Source organism: Aureobasidium subglaciale, assembly GCF_000721755.1.
Source record: "Aureobasidium subglaciale EXF-2481 unplaced genomic scaffold scaffold_2, whole genome shotgun sequence".
NCBI classification, from domain to species: Eukaryota; Fungi; Ascomycota; class Dothideomycetes; order Dothideales; family Saccotheciaceae; genus Aureobasidium; species Aureobasidium subglaciale.
The window spans coordinates 346,361-366,746 of NW_013566993.1; the positions used below are offsets into that span (position 1 = coordinate 346,361).

The 20,386-nt window shown below is 51.0% G+C and overlaps 11 protein-coding genes across 11 annotated transcripts; 6 read left to right on the top strand and 5 right to left on the bottom strand.

The window, feature by feature from the left end:
• Positions 1–134: 134 nt before the first annotated feature.
• Positions 135–2,753, bottom strand: AUEXF2481DRAFT_1623 (uncharacterized protein; the record flags this gene model as incomplete). The annotated part of the gene is made up of 1 exon (XM_013491694.1): positions 135–2,753. The coding sequence occupies one exon, from the start codon at positions 2,751–2,753 to the stop codon at positions 135–137; it is 2,619 nt and encodes an 872-aa protein (XP_013347148.1).
• Positions 2,754–3,696: 943 nt separating this feature from the next.
• AUEXF2481DRAFT_375190 (uncharacterized protein) lies at positions 3,697–4,906 on the bottom strand. Its single transcript, XM_013492220.1, has 3 exons — positions 4,489–4,906; positions 3,897–4,429; positions 3,697–3,841 (listed from the first exon to the last, which is right to left on the bottom strand). Exons 1-3 carry the CDS (start codon positions 4,579–4,581, stop codon positions 3,766–3,768), a joined length of 702 nt encoding a protein of 233 aa, XP_013347674.1. The 5' UTR covers positions 4,582–4,906; the 3' UTR covers positions 3,697–3,765.
• A 365-nt stretch (positions 4,907–5,271) lies between these two features.
• On the top strand, positions 5,272–7,051 carry AUEXF2481DRAFT_26045 (uncharacterized protein; the record flags this gene model as incomplete). The annotated part of the gene is made up of 4 exons (XM_013491847.1): positions 5,272–5,402; positions 5,456–5,481; positions 5,540–6,322; positions 6,375–7,051. 4 exons carry the CDS (start codon positions 5,272–5,274, stop codon positions 7,049–7,051), a joined length of 1,617 nt encoding a protein of 538 aa, XP_013347301.1.
• A 231-nt stretch (positions 7,052–7,282) lies between these two features.
• Positions 7,283–7,938, top strand: AUEXF2481DRAFT_375077 (uncharacterized protein). The gene is made up of 3 exons (XM_013492221.1): positions 7,283–7,618; positions 7,669–7,764; positions 7,821–7,938. Exons 1-3 carry the CDS (start codon positions 7,455–7,457, stop codon positions 7,855–7,857), a joined length of 297 nt encoding a protein of 98 aa, XP_013347675.1. The 5' UTR covers positions 7,283–7,454; the 3' UTR covers positions 7,858–7,938.
• Positions 7,862–8,701, bottom strand: AUEXF2481DRAFT_36112 (uncharacterized protein). Its single transcript, XM_013491975.1, has one exon. It carries the CDS (start codon positions 8,686–8,688, stop codon positions 8,020–8,022), a length of 669 nt encoding a protein of 222 aa, XP_013347429.1. The 5' UTR covers positions 8,689–8,701; the 3' UTR covers positions 7,862–8,019.
• An 836-nt stretch (positions 8,702–9,537) lies between these two features.
• Positions 9,538–10,142, top strand: AUEXF2481DRAFT_62391 (uncharacterized protein; the record flags this gene model as incomplete). The annotated part of the gene is made up of 2 exons (XM_013492131.1): positions 9,538–9,607; positions 9,670–10,142. 2 exons carry the CDS (start codon positions 9,538–9,540, stop codon positions 10,140–10,142), a joined length of 543 nt encoding a protein of 180 aa, XP_013347585.1.
• Positions 10,143–10,365: 223 nt separating this feature from the next.
• AUEXF2481DRAFT_26047 (uncharacterized protein) lies at positions 10,366–11,727 on the bottom strand (the record flags this gene model as incomplete). Its single annotated transcript, XM_013491848.1, has 1 exon — positions 10,366–11,727. One exon carries the CDS (start codon positions 11,725–11,727, stop codon positions 10,366–10,368), a length of 1,362 nt encoding a protein of 453 aa, XP_013347302.1.
• A 312-nt stretch (positions 11,728–12,039) lies between these two features.
• Positions 12,040–12,549, top strand: AUEXF2481DRAFT_62427 (uncharacterized protein; the record flags this gene model as incomplete). Its single annotated transcript, XM_013492134.1, has 2 exons — positions 12,040–12,197; positions 12,255–12,549. The coding sequence occupies 2 exons, from the start codon at positions 12,040–12,042 to the stop codon at positions 12,547–12,549; spliced, it is 453 nt and encodes a 150-aa protein (XP_013347588.1).
• Positions 12,550–12,878: 329 nt separating this feature from the next.
• On the bottom strand, positions 12,879–13,608 carry AUEXF2481DRAFT_375968 (uncharacterized protein). The gene has a single exon (XM_013492222.1). The coding sequence runs from the start codon at positions 13,478–13,480 to the stop codon at positions 13,106–13,108; it is 375 nt and encodes a 124-aa protein (XP_013347676.1). The 5' UTR covers positions 13,481–13,608; the 3' UTR covers positions 12,879–13,105.
• A 47-nt stretch (positions 13,609–13,655) lies between these two features.
• Positions 13,656–16,261, top strand: AUEXF2481DRAFT_85694 (uncharacterized protein). The gene is made up of 2 exons (XM_013492165.1): positions 13,656–14,615; positions 14,668–16,261. The coding sequence occupies exons 1-2, from the start codon at positions 13,737–13,739 to the stop codon at positions 15,892–15,894; spliced, it is 2,106 nt and encodes a 701-aa protein (XP_013347619.1). The 5' UTR covers positions 13,656–13,736; the 3' UTR covers positions 15,895–16,261.
• Positions 16,262–16,295: 34 nt separating this feature from the next.
• On the top strand, positions 16,296–17,542 carry AUEXF2481DRAFT_76699 (uncharacterized protein; the record flags this gene model as incomplete). Its single annotated transcript, XM_013492147.1, has 2 exons — positions 16,296–16,763; positions 16,814–17,542. 2 exons carry the CDS (start codon positions 16,296–16,298, stop codon positions 17,504–17,506), a joined length of 1,161 nt encoding a protein of 386 aa, XP_013347601.1. The 3' UTR covers positions 17,507–17,542.
• Positions 17,543–20,386: the final 2,844 nt, after the last annotated feature.

A 20,386-nucleotide genomic window follows, 5' to 3' on the forward strand; every position in this document is an offset into this window, starting at 1 on the left:
CGATATAAACGCCTGTGAAAAAGAAAAAAGCCGAAAAGTATAGATCCTCCTGTGTCGATGCAGCCGACCCGTCCAAGAAATGGTGGAAAAGAAGTGGATGTGGGAGCGGAAGATACAAGGAGAGAAGAAATAGATCAAGCACCCTGGGCCAACTGAACGATGAGACTACTAGCCACATCCATAAAGGGGAAAGGACTCGAAATGTCCTTTTCATCCGAAATTCGTCCACAGCCCATGTATCCTTCATCCATATCTTCGTCATCGTGATCTTCTTCACGCCAAACATCCGATGCTTCACCATCAGCGTGTGTCTTGATCTCGCGCCTCAGCCTGCGGACTAGACGTTCGTAGCCAGCGCATTTGAAGTCGACCATGAAGCTATCTTGCTCGATGCAGTACAATTGGATGGTCACGTATACCCAGGCGCTCTCGTTGGGAGCTGGATGGCGACGACGAAGACTATCTTGACCGAAGCTGCCAGGGCCCGTTGCTGCGATATTATCGGTGGACGCGTGGGCACTACCTTGGGCGCTACTTGGCTGCATGGGTGAATTAAACCCTGCGGGCGAGTTGGCTAGACTGGTGCTACTGCCCATCGTCGAGCTGCGGCGGCGGATACCTTCGTGCAAGTCTACACGGCTGGAGTGCGTTGATGATGGATGCGCGACACCTGGTGGGAACATGCCGTCTTTGCGGAACCTTGCATTGATGATCCACGGGTCCTCGGGTATCTTATAACCCCAGTCGTTCTCAGGTCCAAGAGGTTCACGAATATGTGACTTGCGGCGCTGACTGCGTGACAACTCTTCGCCAAAGTCGTCATCTGACATATCCGATGCATGTCCACCACGGGAGCGGCGACTAGCCCGCTCTTCGTGAGTCGAGTATTCCGGATCAGTGCCAGCCTCAGGGTCCGAGTCCGAGTATTCAGGGCTTTGGCTTCCGTCTCTAGCGTGACGCCGACGATTGCGTGGAGGACTTCCATCTCTATGGCCAGGACGGCGCATGACAGGAGCCTCCCACACAGCGCCCATTGCTTTCAGAGCCTTGTATATGGCCAACATGGCTTCTGAAGGACTGTTGCGACTGCGGATACCAAACTGCCATTTGGTTGGTTTAGCCTTCTTGTCCTTGCTGGGAAGCGGCGTCATCATCTCAGGCTTGTCTCGGCCTCCGATCTGATTGTTTTTGACGTGAGGCCTCAATCTTCGTAGGACAGCAGCGCGTTGTTCAGTAGTCAACTCTTTACCTTCGCCTCCAGGAACACTGTTGGGGGCATAAGGATCGAGTTCGCCTTCCGCGATAGCAGCTCTGGGGGTAGTACCCTGCATGTATGCTTGATGGAAGGATGGAAGTGATGAAGGTAGGATACCAATGGTCGTCGCAGGGGTGCGAGCTTCATGAGCGGAGCTAGTGGAACCATGGCGGGGATGCTCGACATTCGATGCTGGATTGGATGTACCGGGCGCAGGATGGCGAGCATTTGGTGGGGAAGCGACAGTAGTTTGGAAGGTGGGTGGTGATTGAGCAAGCCATGGTTGCAGATCCGGATTGTGTGTGAGTGATGGGTTGGCTTTCATAATCGTGTTCTCCCGCACAATGAGATAAGCATCTTTGATAGCGCTGGGCTCATCCTTAGCGAGTGCCTCTGTCACATCATCCTTTGCATAACCCATTGTCTTGCCCAGCTTGCCAACCACGCTCTCGTGCAACTTCTGTTGCACCACTGCAGGCTTGGTGGGTGCAAGTTTGGCCGGGTCAATGGATCTGTTAGGGTCAATGCCCTGATCCATGAAGTCCTCGACAGGTGGTGTGAGATAGTCGGGCAATTCCTTCAGGAACCACGGATCTAATTTGATCTCATCAATAGTGATGCGGTTGACAGGGCTAACTTGCAGCATTCGTTTGATCAGACGAGCGGCACCTGATGAGATGTAGCTTGGCGTATGGTACGTGCCTGACTGGATCTTCTTAAAAAGCGTCGGGATGTATTCATCGTCGAAAGGAAGGCGGGCGCACAGTAATACATAGAGAATGACACCACAACTCCACACATCAACCTCTGGACCAGCATACAGCTTGCCTCCGACGACTTCGGGAGCAGCGTAATTCGGGCTGCCACAACTAGTTTTGAGGAAATTGCCATCGGTCATGATATTGCTGAGACCGAAGTCGGCAATCTTGACATTGAGAGCATCGTCGAGGAGAAGATTCTCGGGCTTGAGATCACGGTGAACAATCTTGTGACGATGGCAGTACTCGACAGCGCACACTATTTGCTGGAAGAACTTGCGGGCCTTGTCTTCGGCCATCCGTCCATGGTCAAGGATATACTGGAACAGCTCGCCGCCAGCATATTCGAGGACCATGATGATCTCCTTCGGGGTGGTTATGACCGTGTAGAGCTTGATGATGTGAGGATGGCGCAACAGCTGTAGGTATTGGATCTCGCGTTCTATTCGGCCGGCCATGTCGCGGGTAACGAGCTTCTGGCGGGAGATGATTTTGAGGGCGACTTTTTGGCCGCTGACCTTGTGTACAGCCAGCTTGACTTTGCCAAAGGAGCCTTCACCTAACGTTCTGACAATGTCATATTGACCCAAGCGTCTCTTATTCGCTACGGGTGGAGGCTGCTGCGGCTTGTGGGTTGCGGCCAGAGCAGTAGGCGGATTCGAGTCGTCGTTTTGTGAAGCATTGGTTGGGCGACGGGTCATGGAGAGCGATAGGTCGTCATCGTCAAAGGCCTGAGCCATGGTGGGCGTATGCGGGTGCCCGCTGGGCGAAGCGACGTGTCGGCTGAGTAGGAGCGGACGGCGAGGGAGAAGTAGATATGGCTCCTTTGTAAGAGCGATTGAGGGAGTCGGATGCGCAAGTGATGGATGAGGGCGCACTTGTTAAACGGGTGCGCTGTGATGCCGACGGGAAGATGGTGAGTGCTAGGTGGTGGATGCTGGAGCTGGTGCGAGCGTCGCACAGGAAAGGCTGTTTGCGAGACAACGTGGCCGCCGTCTACTGTTCAGAGCGGCGACTGAGGCTGTGATTGGCTTGGCTGCTTCGAGAGGGACGGATAGTGGTGTCGTGACAGGTGGTGAGAGGTGAACAGTGAACAGGCAAGCGACGTGCTTCGGCATGCGCGCATATCGATTAGCCCGTCCCCTCAACTCCTTCGCTGCTTCCCCAACTTGCGCACGGGCTCGCCCTATACCGTCATCACCATTCTCACGAGACCGTCCTTCGACTCCTCTAATCCGTTCAATTGGACTCTGTTGCTTTCGCCACGACCGACAGATGCTGTTCTCAGCTTGTTGCAGCTATTCCCTGTCGACAAGTTCCGCCGCGACTCGTCGGCCTCGCACCTGCTCTTGCAGTCGGCTGATGTGCTGCACATCTTTAGCCAAGCTGCCCCGCGAAGCCCCTCATCCACCATGGGGACATTTGCTTGATTTCCAGAATTTTCCCGAATTCCCATCAACAACGTATTGCTTTCTACACCACTCTATGCTCATCGAATTCCTTCTGTAGCAACTGATGATCATCTGTCAATACTTCTGACTTCCGCTTTCAGTGCCGTGTTTATGCCGTGCTCAGCCGACGATGCATATGCAATGCACCCGCTCTGCATAGCATCTTCATGCCTCAACCAAACAAGCATACCTGCATACCTGCATGCTTCCGCTAATGCATCATGCGCTCTCCCCCTACGACTCCTCAATCATGAAGGCCGGATCATCCTTGCACACAGCATGGAGAAGAAGCTGTTGCGCTTTATTGACCCTTCTCAGCTTCAAGCTGCTTGAGTCTCTCGATGAGCCTCTCGCGAAGGTAAGGACTAAGTCCAAGACTGTATCCATGTCAGTGTATGCATCATGGTCGGCACTTCCCTACTTTGTACTCACATTCCCTCCCGTGTAACGCATCTGTACGTTCCACTCTCTTGATAGCTGCCGTGCTCGCCCACAAAATTGCCGGCCGCGTCAACTTCGAGACTGCCGAATATGTCCTCGGGCCATGAGATGCGGCCATAGTCGGGAGGATTCCTCTGATCACTGACGTGAATGTATCCTCCTCTCCCCGCGCCTCCAGCACCACCTTGTGCAGACGCTCCTCCAGCACCATCGCCGCCAGTGCTAGCTCCACCGCCGCGTCTCTTGCTGCGCTTGTGTTGCGACTGAGGGAAGAAGACACCTCCCGACCCCAAGGATGATCCAGCTGAGCTGGCATATGCTTGTGCCTGGCCAACGACTTCCGGGTCCTTGGTCGCATGCTCTCGTATCACAGATTGGAGTACCTTCATGAACGATTGGTTCTCGCGCAACGAGTCCGGCGTAGGAGGGATTTGTGATGTGACACCGATGGCAAGGGATCCGGTGGGAGGCGACGTAGGAAGGAAAGACAGAACATTGACCGTGGGCGATTGCGGGTGTACATACTGCGAATTCATGTTAGCCAGGCGATCCGATTACTACCATGATCAATCGTTGAACACACAATATGGGGGTTGTTTGGGAGAGTAGAGATTGAACGACGGCATGCCGAGAACGCCGGCGACAGCATCGTCCGTCTGCATTGTGTGAGAATCATCTTGTGCTTGTCTGATGTATGAGGACAGCCGGATCAAAAGATCAAGTTGAACATTCGGGAAGCTCTGGCCACACGCGCTCACGGCATGACTTCATGATATCCGCATCGGCGCTTTGCTAGCCGCGACGCAGCAACAATTGACATCTCCGAGCTTTCGAATGAAACACAACATGATCATGCAGAGACATAGGAGAAAATAGGGTTTCCCGGATACAGCCACAGAGACCATGGACCCAGCAACAATGGTGTGGTCAATCGATTGAGCGGCCGCGATCCATCAAGGAAGCACAGCTCCAAAGCCGGCGTCGACTCGGAGGCCCGAGAGCACTACGGGACCGGCTGAACGCTCCAAGACAAAAATCTCCGCTCCCGCTCAACATGCAGGGAAAGCTTCAAAATGTGGCTTCTGGCATGAGTGAGATGAACCACCGCAGAACCTCCTCCCCAACCATACGCCGAAACCGCTTCGGACAAACTTTGACATACATCAATTTCTCCTCCTTGCAATGACTCATCTCTGGCCAATCTTGCAAATATAAGTTTAGCTGGTGATTCAAGCAGCGCTGTGCTTCAATTGAAAGTTCGACGAAAAGTCATATCTTATCAATCTGATTCTTCCCCATCTAGAGGTAGACCCTGTCGAGGTTCGGCTATTTTCTTTGGCACACGCTGCAATCTCTCTGTTCAGCCATGTCTTCTTCGAGAGAGCAGGCTGCGGCCATGGAGTTAGCCGGGTATGGTTCAAAAGAAGCGCCAGTCGTTGACGACCGAGAATTGGGATCCGAGGGTGCTGATTTAGCTCGTATCGAGCGTGTATACAAGTATGTACACCATTGCCACATTAACTTTATCAATCGATCTAATGCATGTACAGAAAGATTGATCGTAGAATCATCCCACGTATGCGTGTGCCCTAATGCTTCGATGAAGAAGGCAGAAGACGGCTGACACTTTACAGCATTCTGGTTACTCTACTTCCTCTGCTCGGCAATCCGCTCCAATGTTGGTCTGGCACAAACCATGAATTCGGCACAAGGTCATGACCTTTCTGATGTCCTCAACTTGACTCCCAAGCAAGTCTCTACTGGCCTGGCCCTCTTCTACGTCTGTTATGTCGTTTTTGACTGTCCTTCCAACCTCATCATGTCGAAGCTGAGCCCACATGTATGGATGAGCAGAATTGTGCTTAGTGTTGGTATTATTGGTACCTGCATGACTGCCATGGAAGCTGCTTGGAGTCTCTATCTATTAAGACTACTATTGGGTATCGTCATTGCTGGTATGTGGCCTGGCATGACCTACTACCTCAGTCTCTACTACCCACCCTCGCGCTGCGCAAGGCGTATTGGACACTACTACACTGCTGCACAATTATCCGCTGCTGTCGTTGGTCTTGTCAGTGCTGGTTTCCAGAAGATGGATGGTCTTGGTGGTCTTGTTGGCTTTCAGTGGATGTTCTTGATCTATGGGCTATTGGCGGTTATCCTCGGCATTGTGTTGCTATGGTGGCTTCCAGATCGTCCCCACCCACCTGGCGAGAAGATCGAACAGCATGTCGGCTGGAGGCGTCTCCTACCACGGAGCGCACCAGTGCTGACAGGAGATGACGCCCGTATTCACTACGAAGAGCTGACTAGAGTGTACCATCGCCCTGCTTGGGGATGGAAGGACTTGGGTCGCGTGCTCATTGATTGGCGTCTCTGGCCTCTGGTCATCATGTACTTTGGTGTGGTCGGTGTTGGTACGTTTTGGCCTCTATGCTTCATCGCGACTTGCGCTAACTGATCTACCAGGCATCGGTGTCCAGAGTTATGGTACTGTCATCATTCACGCCATCAACCCCAGCCTAAGCAGCATCAACCTGTCGCTACTGTTCGCACCCATCTGGATTATGGATTTGATTGCTATCCTGCTGATCACCCCTCTGAGTGACCGCTTCCACACCCATCGCCACGTCATCTTTAGTCTTTCATGTCTTGTTATCCTTGCCGGTCTTCTCACTACCACTTTTGCTGGTGGCAATGACAGCTGGTCAAGATATGGTGGTCTTTTGATCATCGGCTTTGGCCTTGGTCCAACCGTTCCGACTATTATGGCAATGAGCACATCCATCTTTCAGCCTCGTCATGGCGAAGTAGGCATTGCTGCAGCTTCGGCTCTTGTCTCTGGCTTGGGCAATCTCGGCTCCATCTTGACCACCTACGCATTGTACTCTGGCTGGCCAGAGGATGCCAAGGGCCCTCACAAATACAGAAAGAGCAACTTGGTCATGGTTGGAATGGTGTGCGCAAGTATTGTGGCAAGCGGTGTTATGGTCGTGTTGCTCAGGTGGACCAGAACTGAGGGTGCACAAGCCATCGAGGACGCTGTTGAGAAGGACATCATGGTTGATGGTGCTGCAAAGAGAGAGCTGAGGGAGTTGAAAGCGCAGCAAGGGTTCAGTCTGAACAGACTCAAGGTGCACAAATAGACGGAGTGCGAAACATAGATGGTTCGTATAGATACAGGCGAGTAATATACCCTTTCTTTGCTAAATTTGGTTACTTCCAGTTCTGCAGTGATCGAGACAGAGTAGCGACGAGCTGAAGCAAGGCACAGTAACATCTTATATGAACGAGGCTGGCGCTGGAAGATGTCGAGATGACCTATCGGCGACATTGCTCCAGAACCAGAAGTCATTGTACTTTGCGACAGGTTCAAGTGTCACAAGGAGAAGAAGATGATCCAGTAGTCACGGAAGGTATGACCATATTTCATGTGCTCCTTCTGATCTAAGCCTAACCCACGCGCGCCTTACTCAATACCAACAATGATCTGAGATATCACTCTGCTTCCGCACAGCTCTTCGTCTGTCATCGACACCCTCCTGAATCATGATGACGGATGTCTCACAGTCCTCTGGTCCTTCTCTGGATGACATGCCACCCGAGATTCTTCACATAATCTACCTCTATGTTTACCCCGACGACATCAAGGCCCTTGGATGCACATCTCGACAACTCCAGCTTGTCAGTGCTGAGTACCCAACAGATGAAGTGTATCGTTATACAACTCTGTCACCAAGTATCTTGTTACTGATCCTGTTAGCACTGTCACGATCACCGATTGGCGCTGGGCGATGGATTTCGCAACTCTTCAAGAAAGACGTGTTGCGTGGAATAAATGTGCTGACATCAATGTGTGGTACGTGAAACGCTACTTGTGATCAAGTCTTTGGTGGACCTGACTGATAGAAGTAGGCGTAAGACAGTGCTGGAAACGAGGACTAGACTGTGATCATCTCCACGACGACGATGAAAAATCACTACGAGTGCCATACGACTACTAGCTCACAATGGGTACCATAACGGTATCGAACTCGGCATTGGTGAGAAATGGGTGTGGTATTAGCTTGGTCAGGGAGGTACAAGGTCCAACTATGTTCAAAGCGTACATACCCTAATCCAACATACCCTCGGGAGTTCCGCTCTCGCTCTCAGAGTTCTCGAGCAAGCACGGTTGAATTAGCTCTTCGTTCATTTTCCTCAAATCTTCTGCCATGGTTTCAATAACATCAAAAGTCATCTTCGTAGGCTTCCACACTTCTTTCCACACCAGCAATATCCTCTCAACCCTCATCTTGATGTACTCGACATCCAATCTGCAGTAAGCTTTCTCGAAACCATAGTAGTCCGTTTCAAACTTGACACTAGGCTTACCAATGGAAGAAGGGTAAAACTTGGCAATCACATACATGTATGAAGGGCTCTTCATCCTAGTAGCCAAGGTAACGGTATTCGTATGTCGCATATACACTTTCGCAACATGCGACTCGCGAAACTCCTTCCACGTCAACTTCAAGTGCCTAGGTTGAGAGCCTACGAGATAGCGTTTATTGACATCATTTCGTCTTGAAAGGAGATATAGTTCCGGGAATGTGATGGCCCAGTCGTCTGGTTTGGAGTCGGGCTCAAACCAATGTTGTAGTTGTAGTTCGGTCTTCGGGAGTAGCGTATTCAGACATGCTAGTACCAGGTCTTCTGAGAATCTCGATCGTGGCAAGTCCGCGAGGAAGCGGCATACGAGGCAGAGTGGTGAGGTATCGGGATTTTCATTAGCATGTGCCATGAGATAATATCGGAGTAGCTCGGGGCATGGTCTTTGTAGTGGCTCGCTCTGCGGCGAGGTGATCCTGGGTGTAGACATGAATTTTTGTTTTTCCTCTGCGTAGAGGTTTTTCGACGGGTAGAGAGGCGAGATTCTTGACTGGCATCTTGCAATTGTGATTGTCTTGACTCACCGTGTCGCGTTCCACGTGGATGGCAGTCATATACAACATGCTCGATATGACTGACTGAATTCCGCTGGCTACTATAAGGACGGATCACAATCCATTGTTAACATATGTGTAAGTGGTTAGTCTCGTATCTTTGTCGTCTTTCTTCAAAATATTGATGGAGTGGAAGACCAAGCACTAGAATAAGGTAAGGGCTCCAACGCCATAAATGCAAAGTTCAGGGATAAATGCACAACGATAACAAAATCTCCTAACGATCCAACTAGAGTATGTCAATAGTCCGACCCCATACACACCAAAATAAGCAGCTCGTAGACCTCCAGACTGTCCTTTGGTAATCCCGAGAACAGCTTAGAAGTCAGCGTGGAGGAAATCAAAAGTACAAAGTCCTTCGACAAGGTGTTAACATAATTGCCCTGGTCTCACGATCTGTGATATCGGGATCATGACCGACTACCGGTCTTGCTCTTGAAGTGAAGGGAGACAGGCACAGACGAAGGATGGATCAAATGTTGAAGATAGAAGAAGAGGTAGACCCTGTCTGTACTACTCAAGTCACCCAACGATCGGCGGAGCTTGGACTTTCACATGCCGATCATGAGCGCATAGCCAACAACTTTTGTAGAAACATCTTTCTGACCTTCCACTCACACAATCTACCCACAATTCACATCACAAAAATGACAGCCTCTACAAAATCAGAGGCGCAAAAGCCCGTCTCGGTGCTCTTCGTCTGTCTAGGCAACATCTGTACGACTCCACTCCCACCTCTCCACCCAATCACCATGAAACTAACACAATACTCGCACCAGGCCGCTCACCAATGGCCGAAGGAGTATTCCGGCACATCACAAACCACACACATCCAAACGCGCACCCAATGATCTCCCACATCGACTCCTGCGGCACCGGCGCCTACCACGCCGGCGAACCACCAGACCCTCGCACCATCTCCGTCCTCAAAGCCCACAACATCACCTCGTCCTTCTATACCCATCAAGCTCGCAAGTTCAGGAACTCTGACTTTAAAGAGTTTGACTACATCTTCCCTATGGACAGGAATAATGAGCAGCATTTGGTTGATGCGAGGAAGCGGTTGATTAAGAAGGGCGAGTTGAAGGAGGAAGAGGCGGGACAGGTCATGCTGTTTGGTGTCTGGGGTGGTAAGGGTAAGGAGGAAGTGGATGATCCTTATTATGGCGGTTCGAGGGGTTTTGACATCGCCTATGAGCAGGTCGAGAGGTTTTCGAATGGCTTTGTCAAGATGTTGGAGGAGCGCAAGTAGGGCAAGAAGTGATTGGAGAGAAGCATTAAAGAGCTCATATCACGCGGCAGAGACATGAATAATATAGACATAGACGCGCAGATCAATGATACCCACGTACCTCTCAGCCATTCATAGCACTCACACGAAGCTCACACATAGAACGTGAAGCCTTGGGAACAGTTTCTCATCATTCATACTGCATAACACATGACGTGCAACGTGCAACACAAAGGGGTATCTCTCATATCAATAGACTTCTCAAAGCTGCCCATCCACCGAGAATGGCCAGGATGGCACCAAGCAACAAGCCTCTACCCTCCCACGTCAAGGCCACATACGAGACAATTCCAACAGCCACCTCTCTGCGTCTGGCTGCATCGCGTCTATCTTTCCAGCCAGCCTTGATCTTGTAAGGCGCCGTGATTCCGTGATGCAGTAGCTTTGACGACTGGGTTGGTATCGAAGCATACAAGATGACAGGCTTGTGGTCTGATGACGGCTGGAGCGGCAGAGAGTTGTAGGTGTGGATGACAGGCTCGCGACCGGGGAGTGCGAGATACAGTACGCGATCGCACCAACTGGGATGACGGTGCTCGGCCCAGTGCCATTCTGTCTCTTCTGGTACAGCTACTGCGTTTGCGCCTGATCGACTCTGCTTTTCCACAGATTTGGCAATCTCTCCGGCTTGCTCTTGTGACTTCTTGGAGAACTTGTATGTGGGCGCAAAGTTTATGCGGGCTTCGCTGAGATGGTGTAGTGTCTTCCCAGCAGCCTTCTCGCGCGTCAGCTGGTCGTTGGGCATCATGTGTGAGTAGTGCGTGCTGTCTTCGGGTGAATCGCTACGACGAGGGAAGGAATGATGATCGTCGGGATGCGGTTTGATGTCCGAGGCTCGGTAGTTGAGGTCACCGCCAAAGAATATGTACGAGCTCGGGGTGATCAAGGCATTATCCTGTTCGTTTGATGTGTCTTGGTCGTCGGTGGCTGAAGAGAGCAGGGGCTCGACTTCTTCTTGCATGTCTTCATTGTTCGTCGCGCGTGCTCTGGTCTTCTCGGCACCAGTGACTCCAGTAAACACCAAGTTCTCGTTGATCGTACGCCAGTCCAGATTTCTACGCTGCCAGGCGTCTTCTCCGGGAGCCAGATGAGCTGCGACAAAGGTGAGGTCCATCTCACTACCGTCATCGCTCGAGTAAGCCAGGCGCGCTCCCACAGCTCCCTTGTTGCCCATCTCCCATACTCCGACTCCAGAACCAGCCGTCTGTACTCTTCCGATCTTGCGCGCAGCTTCGGGTCGCGCGAAGAGCATGAGAGCTGTCATGCCGACATTACTGCAGAGTATTGTTTCGTATTGCTCATCGTTGTTCCAGAGTTGGTTGAGCTTTTGGATCGTCTTGGAGAAGCGCTCGAAGTAAGGCGAGAGGAAGGAGCCGCCGAGGAAGGAGTAGCCCAACGGAGCAATCTCCTGCAGTGAGAGAACTATGACATCTGGAGGGAGTTGAGCTTTGGAGAGGCCCTGGTTGACACAGGCGGCAAAGAAGTCGGTATTGACAAGCTCACGTCCACAGTTGAACGTGAGAAACAGCGTGCTGAGATCCGCCATGCTTGTTGATTTGGTGTTACAGAGTGGGAGAAGTGCAGAGAACATGTCCTGCATGCCGCATGTGATTGGAGCACCTCTGATGTCATTCGCCAAGTCCAGCCACAGAGCCTCGGACTCTCATCACGTGAACGAAGTGAGCCTCAGGAGTCGAGACGAATTAAGCGAGAAAGAGCGGCCGCCAAGGAGCGTCCCCGCCAAGCAAGTCGCGTGGCTCGGACCACAGACGAAATTCGACTTTGGCAAAGTTGCGCAAAAGTCGTGCTTTCCTTCTTCCTTCTCCATCCGCGACTCCAACGGCAACAACAAGTCAAGATGCCTACCCGCCTTTCCAACACCCGCAAGCACCGCGGTCACGTCTCAGCCGGTCACGGTCGTGTCGGTAAGCACCGCAAGCATCCCGGTGGTCGTGGTCTCGCCGGTGGTCAGCACCACCACAGAACCAACATGGACAAGTACCATCCCGGTTACTTGTAAGTTCTGCGCCCCGTCAATCTCTGCGCATCGACACATCCTAACAACCTCCACAGCGGTAAGGTCGGTATGCGCTACTTCCACAAGCTCCAGAACCAGTTCTGGGCTCCCGTCATCAACCTCGAGAAGCTCTGGTCCCTCGTTCCCGCCGAGCAGCGCGAGAAGTACCTTTCCGGCAAGGGTGACTCCGACTCCGCCCCCGTCCTCGACCTTCTCCCCCTCGGTTACTCCAAGGTTCTCGGCAAGGGTCGTCTTCCCAAGATCCCCATCATCGTCCGTGCCCGTTACGTCTCTGCTGAGGCCGAGCGCAAGATCAAGGAGGCCGGTGGTGTTGTCCAGCTCGTCGCATAAGTTCGTCGCTTATGATGACTGATGAAGGAAACACACACACGACAAAGAAAAGTTATGAAAGGTGGCATCCGGCATCAGGGATTTTTTTTGTCAGCGTGGTAGCTGGGTGGGAGTGCTCTTCAGCGTATTAGTTGAATGCAATTTCTCCACCGAACAAACCATTTGCTTCAAGCAAATTCGCGAGATCAACTCTGTCCCATTCGGGAAGAGGCCATCTCTAGGCATGGACAAAGGCGTGGAAAGGCTCAACCCTTCACGCTTGCCTATCGTGATGTGTTGTCCTGTGAACCTGTAATGTGTGAACATGAGAGCTTGAAGCTCGTCGCCCAACCGTCCGACTGTCGTCGCCGACTTCAATGTGCAAGTCATGATGGCCCTCGTAGATCCGATCCAGCACTAACCCTTGGTTTCACGTATTGCCCTCGTCTCTAGTCTCGTCTCACCAGCAGATCTGCTCTAGTCTCAAGGTCCTTCGCAACCCGGATAATCGACCTTCCAATTCAAGTACATTGCTTCGTTCATGTCTGCTTTGCATCCTCCAATTTCTCTCATGTGTTCATCTCCAGGCATTCGCTTGATCAATTGCATGTACTGCTATTGAATGCAGCATGTTTTCGAGAGGTACCTGCTCCTGGGTCGAGGGATGATGGCACCAAAATAGTGATCCGCGTAAATCTTCGCTGGGGGCATCACCCTGCCTCTTTGTTCCGATCACTTCCTGCCTACTCAACATGCCCTTCTTGACACAGTCCAGAGGCACGATTGTCTGGATGAACAACCAACTGCGATACGAAATGTCAGTGGTTTGAAAAAGTAGCTTCGTCGCTTTAATTAAGCCGTTCTTCGGTCGATGGAATTTGTCGCCAAAGACATGCAGGACGTGAACCACTCCCGATGACAAGCTACAGAAAACCTTCGATTGTTTAACCATCGCGTTATTCTTGAGCCAGCTACACTACACAGATCTAATCAAGAACATGGAGAAGCGCATGTATGCACAGCTTGTGTGGCAGGTCACTCGTTGATATGAGCTGGCTGCTGAACCAGCTCACAAGGCTTAGTCAGCCAACTGTCAGGGCTTTTTTCCTACGCGTCTGCATGGTTCGCGTTGATGGACAAGCCAAATCCGTGATGAAATGATATGCTGTCACAGATAGGCTCATCACAGGCTCTATCGAGTCGCTACTATGGAGGCTCATGCCACGCCCAATTCGACACCCGGATCAGTTCGTGTCAGACCTCGAACGTCACGGGCTTGCAACGTTTGTCGAGCTCGAAAAGTCAAGTGCGATGGCAACTTGCCATGTCGAAAATGTGCAAACAGCCATGTCGATTGCATCTATCCCGGTACGGTCAAGTCGCGGTCGGATGGTAGTGTCAGATCCCTCGCGCCGAAGCCTTCACAAAGGCAACAACCAACGGAAGCCGGCACGGATCAAGCACTGCAATCAAATACACGCACGTTCGATGATCCAGTCACCAACAAGAAACAGCAAGAGCTGAGGGCTGGAATTGGTGCTTTCGATCGAAATACGGATGCCTACCAGTTCTACGGTCCTTCGTCCCACTTTTCATTCGTGCAACGCTTGTATCAACGTATCAAGCGTCAAAGTAATGCACCGCTGAACGTACCGCCGCAAGTACCAGAGGGCCTTCGCAAATGGGGCATTGAACGTCAAATATTCACTCATGGCGATGCCTCGTCGCGCAAGAGCACCATTCCAGATGGTAATTTTCTGCCAAAAGAGCTAGGTGAAGCTTTCATTTCGGCTTATTTCACACTTATGCACCCTCAAGGCCCAGTACTCGTTGAATGCGAAGTCCGACAGACCTGGGATCTCCTCTGGGCTGGTCCAGCTCTGACGTCAGAACATGACAGAAAGTTCGCGAAGGAGAAATCGATCCTCTACATGGTTCTAGCCATTGGTGCGAGATTGACCGACCCTGGTGACGACTCACCCTCGTTATTGGACGATTGGGCCGAACATTTCTACGAGCGTGCTGGGGTGCCCATAGAGTCTTTCGAGGAGACGTCTCTTCTCAACACTCATCTTGTATTGTTGAGGGTAAGACCGCAGCTACGATTATCTTAGGACTCCTCTAACATACCCCACGTAGGCACTCTACGCAATGCAGATCGGTAGGCCTAATGCGGTATACTTATACCTTGGCCATGCCTCACGTTCTGCCATGGCTCTAGGTCTCCACCGTGCTCAGGTAGTCACGGGCAACGATTTGTTCCTGAATCGCCTTAGGTTGACATTCTGGACGATATTCTACATGGAGCGCATGATGTCGATGTTCACCGGCAGACCGTCTTGCTTTCTCGACGATCTGATTGACGCTCCATACCCAGATGATCTTCTGCCTACACACGGTGCAAGTCAAAATGTGGAATTCGCATACATACGTGCCATGGCGGAACTTGGTAAGGTCAGTGAGCGGATCATGACAGGCAATTACTCTCCAACTAGGACCAAAAAAGTCTCCGATCTGACAGAGGTTAATCGGTTGAACGGCGAATGCTCAAAGGCATTGCGTGACATACTTGACACATTGCCCTCGTATTTGCACTTCTTCGACGACACTACACCCACTGGAAATGCCTGGCAAGAAGTGCAGCGTAGTTGCATTGGGGCGACTTACCACGTCGCTTCTATACTGATCAATCGGCCTGCACTAGTGTATGTTACATTCTTCGAATCGAAACAACAAGCCCAGGATAGCATTGGTGATCGAATCGACATTCAGCGAGACATCAACCTTACTGTCTCCTCAGCGAAGAGTCTGATTTCTCTGGTCCATGACAGTTTCTTCAACCGCTGTCCTGCAATGAGAAGAGATGGAAATATGGTGTACTTCATCGTCTCTGCCTGTCTTGTTCTTCTCTTCGACGTCCTCGACACCGAAACAACGCCTGCTCACGCGAAGGAAGTGTTCCAGGCAGTAGAGAAAGGTCTGAAGTGCCTAGATCGAGTCGACCACATTGGTTCCACTACCGGTCGAGCAATCAGTCTAGACGTCATGAAGATCGCGAAAGACGCTCTGAAGTCCACAGAACCTACGAGTCATCTGGGATCGAATTTGATGGAGTCATTCACCTGGCTAAATAATGAGATGTTTGACCAGACACCTTATGACTCTGCAGGCTCTTGGCTATATAACTCACTAGAGATGCCGTCGTTCGACTATAGTAGTGTTGGTATGGTTGATCCGTTTGGACCTAATGTCGATCTGACTGCACCGACTGATCCGAATCAAACGGTGCTCGATATGATGGGCCAAGGGCTGCAGGTCGCAGATGGTAGTTATATGCCTTCGTACCCAGCACCGCAAGGTCCCTAGTCACAGCGATGCTATCGATATGTATCGGGGCTTAGTCAAATATGATCGTATGGGTTCGCCGGTCGAGTAACGCAAGATTAAACCCAATAAAGATTTTCGGCGCATCGCGTCGCGTTGCTATGCCTCTCCTAGATGGCCGCCCAATAGAATTGCGTGCAAAAGCAACTGCTGGAAACAGTTAGGCTTGCGAGCATAGTAGAAACAAGGAGTCGTTGCTTGTCGGATCGCATGGTTGTACCTAGGTGTCGAGATTTGGTGACATTGAAGATGAGGGGAACCTCGGTGTAGCCGAACTTGACAGTTGATACTCCATAGCCAGTCACCCTCAACTAATGATAAAATCGAACTTCACATACTCGTACGAAGCAAATTCAAATTAAAACTTTGAGTATCGAAACACAATGCAGCATAAACCAGAACTTTCCAACTCGAATTTGGACTTTCACGATTTGCCACCCTTTCCAGAAGATGTCCCCAAAGCACCGCTTCTTCGTATAAATCTAAGCAAGCTTACAGAAGGAGACGAAGACGAGATTGATAAGCTATGGAAAGCATGCTGCGAACTTGGTTTCTTCTATCTCGACCTTCGTGGTATCGGCAAGAGATCCGACTCTGCCACCGAGCATGATGAAGATGATGCTCAGGTCAAAGTTGAGAGCGCGGCAGAGCCTGAGGTCAGAGTCAATGGTGATCAACTACTCAGGGATGCAGATGAGTTGTTTGGTGTAGGAAAGAAAGTGTTTGAATTGCCTTTTGACGAAAAGGTCAAGTACGACCTCAAGGACCAAGGAAGCTATTTCGGATACAAAGGATATGGTCAGGGTGTCATTGATGCTGAAGGGACAAAAGATCGGAACGAGTTTTACAATGTAAGACAAGCATTTAGACGCAAACCAACAAACACTGACAGCATATCCAGGTTTCGAAAGACGACATTTTGGGACTGTCCGAATCTCTTCCTGCTCCTGAGGTGCTCAGCCCTCACCGGGACTTGTTAAAGTCTTTCATACAACACTCACACACTGTTGTGACCATGCTGTTGGGCCTCCTGAACACCCGACTAAGTCTTCCGCAAGACAAACTGCCATCGCTACATAAATTAGACTCAGTCTCTGGTGACCAAGTCCGCTGGGTCCACGCACCTCCCCAACCAATGGACGACCGAAGAACAGCACTAGGTCAGCATACCGATTTCGGAAGCGTCACCATCTTGTTCAACCGCCTTGGAGGTCTGCAAGTGCTGCCACCCAAGTCGGAAGAATGGTGTTACGTGAAGCCACTACGAGGACATGCAGTCATCAATCTAGGAGATGCTATGGTCAAATTCACAGCTGGAATTTTGCGATCAAATACTCATCGCGTTGTAAATCCTCCAGGAGAGCAAGCTGAGCATACGAGAATGAGTCTAGTGTACTTTGCTAGGCCAGCAGACGAGGTTTTGCTCAAGGTGCTCGACGGAAGCCGATTGATTGATGAGAAGAGACAGCAAGATCCGAATCATGGCGATGATGAAGAAATTACAAGCAAGGAGTGGATTTTGCGCAGAGCTTTGGGTAGACGAGAAGGAGGTGATTGGGCGAAGGCTGGAGGAACAGAGACTGGATGTACTTGAAAGTGATTGTCGGTGATTGTTGGTGCACAGACGCGGTTTTTGGCTTTCAGCCGAGGTACATATTTATAATGAGCTGCTCAACCCACATCGAAGGACCCATGGCGCAGCGGTAGCGCGTGAGATTCCAGTGTATCAATGGTGTCATGCCTATGATCAAGGAAATACCTCAAGGTCATCCGTTCAAATCGGGTTGGGTTCATCGCGATCACAGGAGACTGTGAGCATCACTTTTGCATTTCTCGAGATGCTCGTCTTTTTGTTGGGCGGCCCGCTTCAGCACGTGTCTTGGCAGCAACAGCTGTACTCAAGTTATCTTTGACGGACAACAGGTAACCTATAATAATCTGTGTGTCTAGCGTACAAGTGCGGGACATCTAAATCCGTATCGCATGGATGTTTTAAAGCTGTTGCAACAATGTGGAACGTTTACGAGCTGATCAGAAGCTGCTCAACCATTGCAATATTGTTTTCATGGTACGAGAGTGCCTTTGGAAGCAAACCACTTCGTGACCGTCAATAGTGATCTGCCGACATCTGACACAGCCATAGCTTGCCATTCTTCAACCATACGGATAGATGACAAAGAGCAAAAGTTGGACTGCTGAGGAATGTGAGAGCGATGCAAGGAAGCCCAGCGACCCCACGTCTTTCACCCATCTCTGCAGATCTCGTTATACTTCAGCTTTCGATCAGCATAAGATCGTCAAATACCCTGATCTGCGTTAAGAGAGAGCTGAAAAGCCACACCAATGTTTCCAAATTCTAAGCAAATGTTGACGACGACCTATCATTCACAAACTTTTGCGCTCCATTCGGCAATGACAACACACAGAGATGATAGGCAGCTTTGCAGCTCTAGCAGCGCAATTGGGTCAACATGACAACCGCGAAGCGAATTTGAGGCCGCTTGATGTCTCGCAATCGATCAACGAGGGAGGAGAAGGTCGCACATAGGGTTCGGCATTGATTAGTCGGCAGGTTAAGTGGAAGAAGTAGGCCGAATGACAGCGCAGAATTCACGTCAAGGCTCTCCTCACCTGGAACGGGACCAATATATGGCTGTCAATAGGCACAGTGATCTCTTCAACCCCCCAGGCGCAGATAAGAGCCCGTAAAGTGATAACTCTCGAAAGAGCACCCATCATCTCACAAGATTGCTGTGCCTTCAGACAGCTCTCCAATGCAAGATACAATGCTGACAAGAGATGGTCCGCCATTCATACTCCGCTGCCGACTTGATCTACCGGAGAGGAGAAGACGTATTTCTAGGGGTGTTTGATCCGGACAAGCGTACCAACATCTGCTTAGTCGTCTCTTCAGTATATGTTTTGACTATGTCGCCAATGTTTAGCACATATTTGACCAGGCAATTAAGTCAAGGCCGGCTTAGCATGCAGATAGATAGCGCGACGCAGCCAAGGTGATGGAGGTCCGGAGTGACTGTCTGCACTGCCACCACAGCCCAGCTGCATAGTTGCGTGCGACCGATAGCTTTAGAAGACTTGTGTTTCTTGGACGGTTGCTGGGCATATTGGATGGTGTTCGGTGAGGCCGATACCGTGCACATATCAATAATGACGGTATGGCGTATTAATGCATCTGACTTACGCAGCCACGTAGGATTTTTGGCTTGGTGTGCAACGCCAACTTTTCGCTGGTGGCTGAACCTGACTCGAGGACAACAGTCAGTCAGTCGAGGACCTTATCTTCTGAATAAAACCCGAGCTGAAGCAAAGCTGGGAAAACATGCGTAAGCAGGTCGATCAGCCGCTGTACGGGGACTCGCTTGAACCCTGGCGGTACCAACTGAATGCAAGACAATATCCGAAAGAGTTGTACAGCGCTTATATCGCCATCTTCGGATGTTGATGAAGAGCCCTCGCATACCGCCAAGATACGCAAAGGCGCGGTGAAGGCTCAATCGAAGTCCAGGCGGGAGAGGGTTGGTATGCTCAAGAACTTCCAAGATATGCGCATTGGTATTGGTTGCGCGAGTGCCGAACACACGGAAGCAACAAGCAAGGGTCTGAATACCAGGATTGCTCACCGGGGTATCCGCAAAGGACTTGACTTATAACGAGTAGGAAGATCACCCACGCTCACTGAAGAAGCGAGTGCTGATCGATCTCGCTGACAATCCTCCTCCAGACACTGTCTTGACGCTACAGGTTCTGAGCGAGCGCCCAGCCGCCTTTTGGTAAGGTCAATCGGGTCCCCTCTTCGGAAGTTGCGAGGTGAGGTTGGAATTCAGAAACGGATGTCTGCATCCACGTTCCGAGAAGGATGCACTCGAAAACTCCGATTGGTCAAGCTTGGGACAAGCATTTGGGGGTCAGTGCGTAATGATCTGCATATGCGACTGCTAACCGCCATCATCCTTGGACAGGCTCTCGCTTTCCAAGCATCAGACTTGTCACTTGATCTTTATGTCTTCTTCGAGCGAAGATATCCAATTAGACCACTTGGCTCGTCCGCGATACCCTATTCGTATGCGAGCTGTATGTTGTTCACTACGATCGGCAGGCTGTGACGTGAGCGGGAAGGCTCCTGTTTCACGTGTCTGGGTCCAAACGAGGAAGTCTGCTCGGCGACTGACGACACTATTCGAAACGTTGACCATGTTCTGGTTCACCTTCCTGCGACAGACCCGAAATCGTTCATTGTGCCTTGCCTTACCTCGTTGCCGATATTTCTGGCTGGGCGAAGCTGACGACCCGATGAATTCCAACTCCACTCGCAAGGCCGCGTCTAGCATGTTCGCAAATCGATTACGCCAAGGTACACAAACGCATGGCATCATGTAAGTTTGAGATAGAGGCACACAAAGTATACTGCCTGTCAATTCCAAGGCTCGGCTACCGCGGCACGAACCACTGGATG

What these genes read in the sequence shown, in the direction of transcription:
- AUEXF2481DRAFT_36112 (XM_013491975.1), bottom strand. Translation starts at nt 8,688, where the DNA reads ATGGCACATGCTAATGAAAATCCCGATACCTCACCACTCTGCCTCGTA.
- AUEXF2481DRAFT_375077 (XM_013492221.1), top strand. Translation starts at nt 7,455, where the DNA reads ATGATGACGGATGTCTCACAGTCCTCTGGTCCTTCTCTGGATGACATG. An exon ending in GAGTACCCAACAGATGAAGT is followed by an intron (nt 7,619 to 7,668) that starts GTATCGTTATAC and finishes TGATCCTGTTAG; the next exon opens with CACTGTCACGATCACCGATT. An exon ending in TGTGCTGACATCAATGTGTG is followed by an intron (nt 7,765 to 7,820) that starts GTACGTGAAACG and finishes TGATAGAAGTAG; the next exon opens with GCGTAAGACAGTGCTGGAAA.
- AUEXF2481DRAFT_375190 (XM_013492220.1), bottom strand. Translation starts at nt 4,581, where the DNA reads ATGATTCTCACACAATGCAGACGGACGATGCTGTCGCCGGCGTTCTCG. An exon ending in TCCCAAACAACCCCCATATT is followed by an intron (nt 4,430 to 4,488) that starts GTGTGTTCAACG and finishes ATGAATTCGCAG; the next exon opens with TATGTACACCCGCAATCGCC. An exon ending in TGCGTTACACGGGAGGGAAT is followed by an intron (nt 3,842 to 3,896) that starts GTGAGTACAAAG and finishes ACATGGATACAG; the next exon opens with TCTTGGACTTAGTCCTTACC.
- AUEXF2481DRAFT_85694 (XM_013492165.1), top strand. Translation starts at nt 13,737, where the DNA reads ATGGAGGCTCATGCCACGCCCAATTCGACACCCGGATCAGTTCGTGTC. An exon ending in CTCATCTTGTATTGTTGAGG is followed by an intron (nt 14,616 to 14,667) that starts GTAAGACCGCAG and finishes TACCCCACGTAG; the next exon opens with GCACTCTACGCAATGCAGAT.
- AUEXF2481DRAFT_375968 (XM_013492222.1), bottom strand. Translation starts at nt 13,480, where the DNA reads ATGGTTAAACAATCGAAGGTTTTCTGTAGCTTGTCATCGGGAGTGGTT.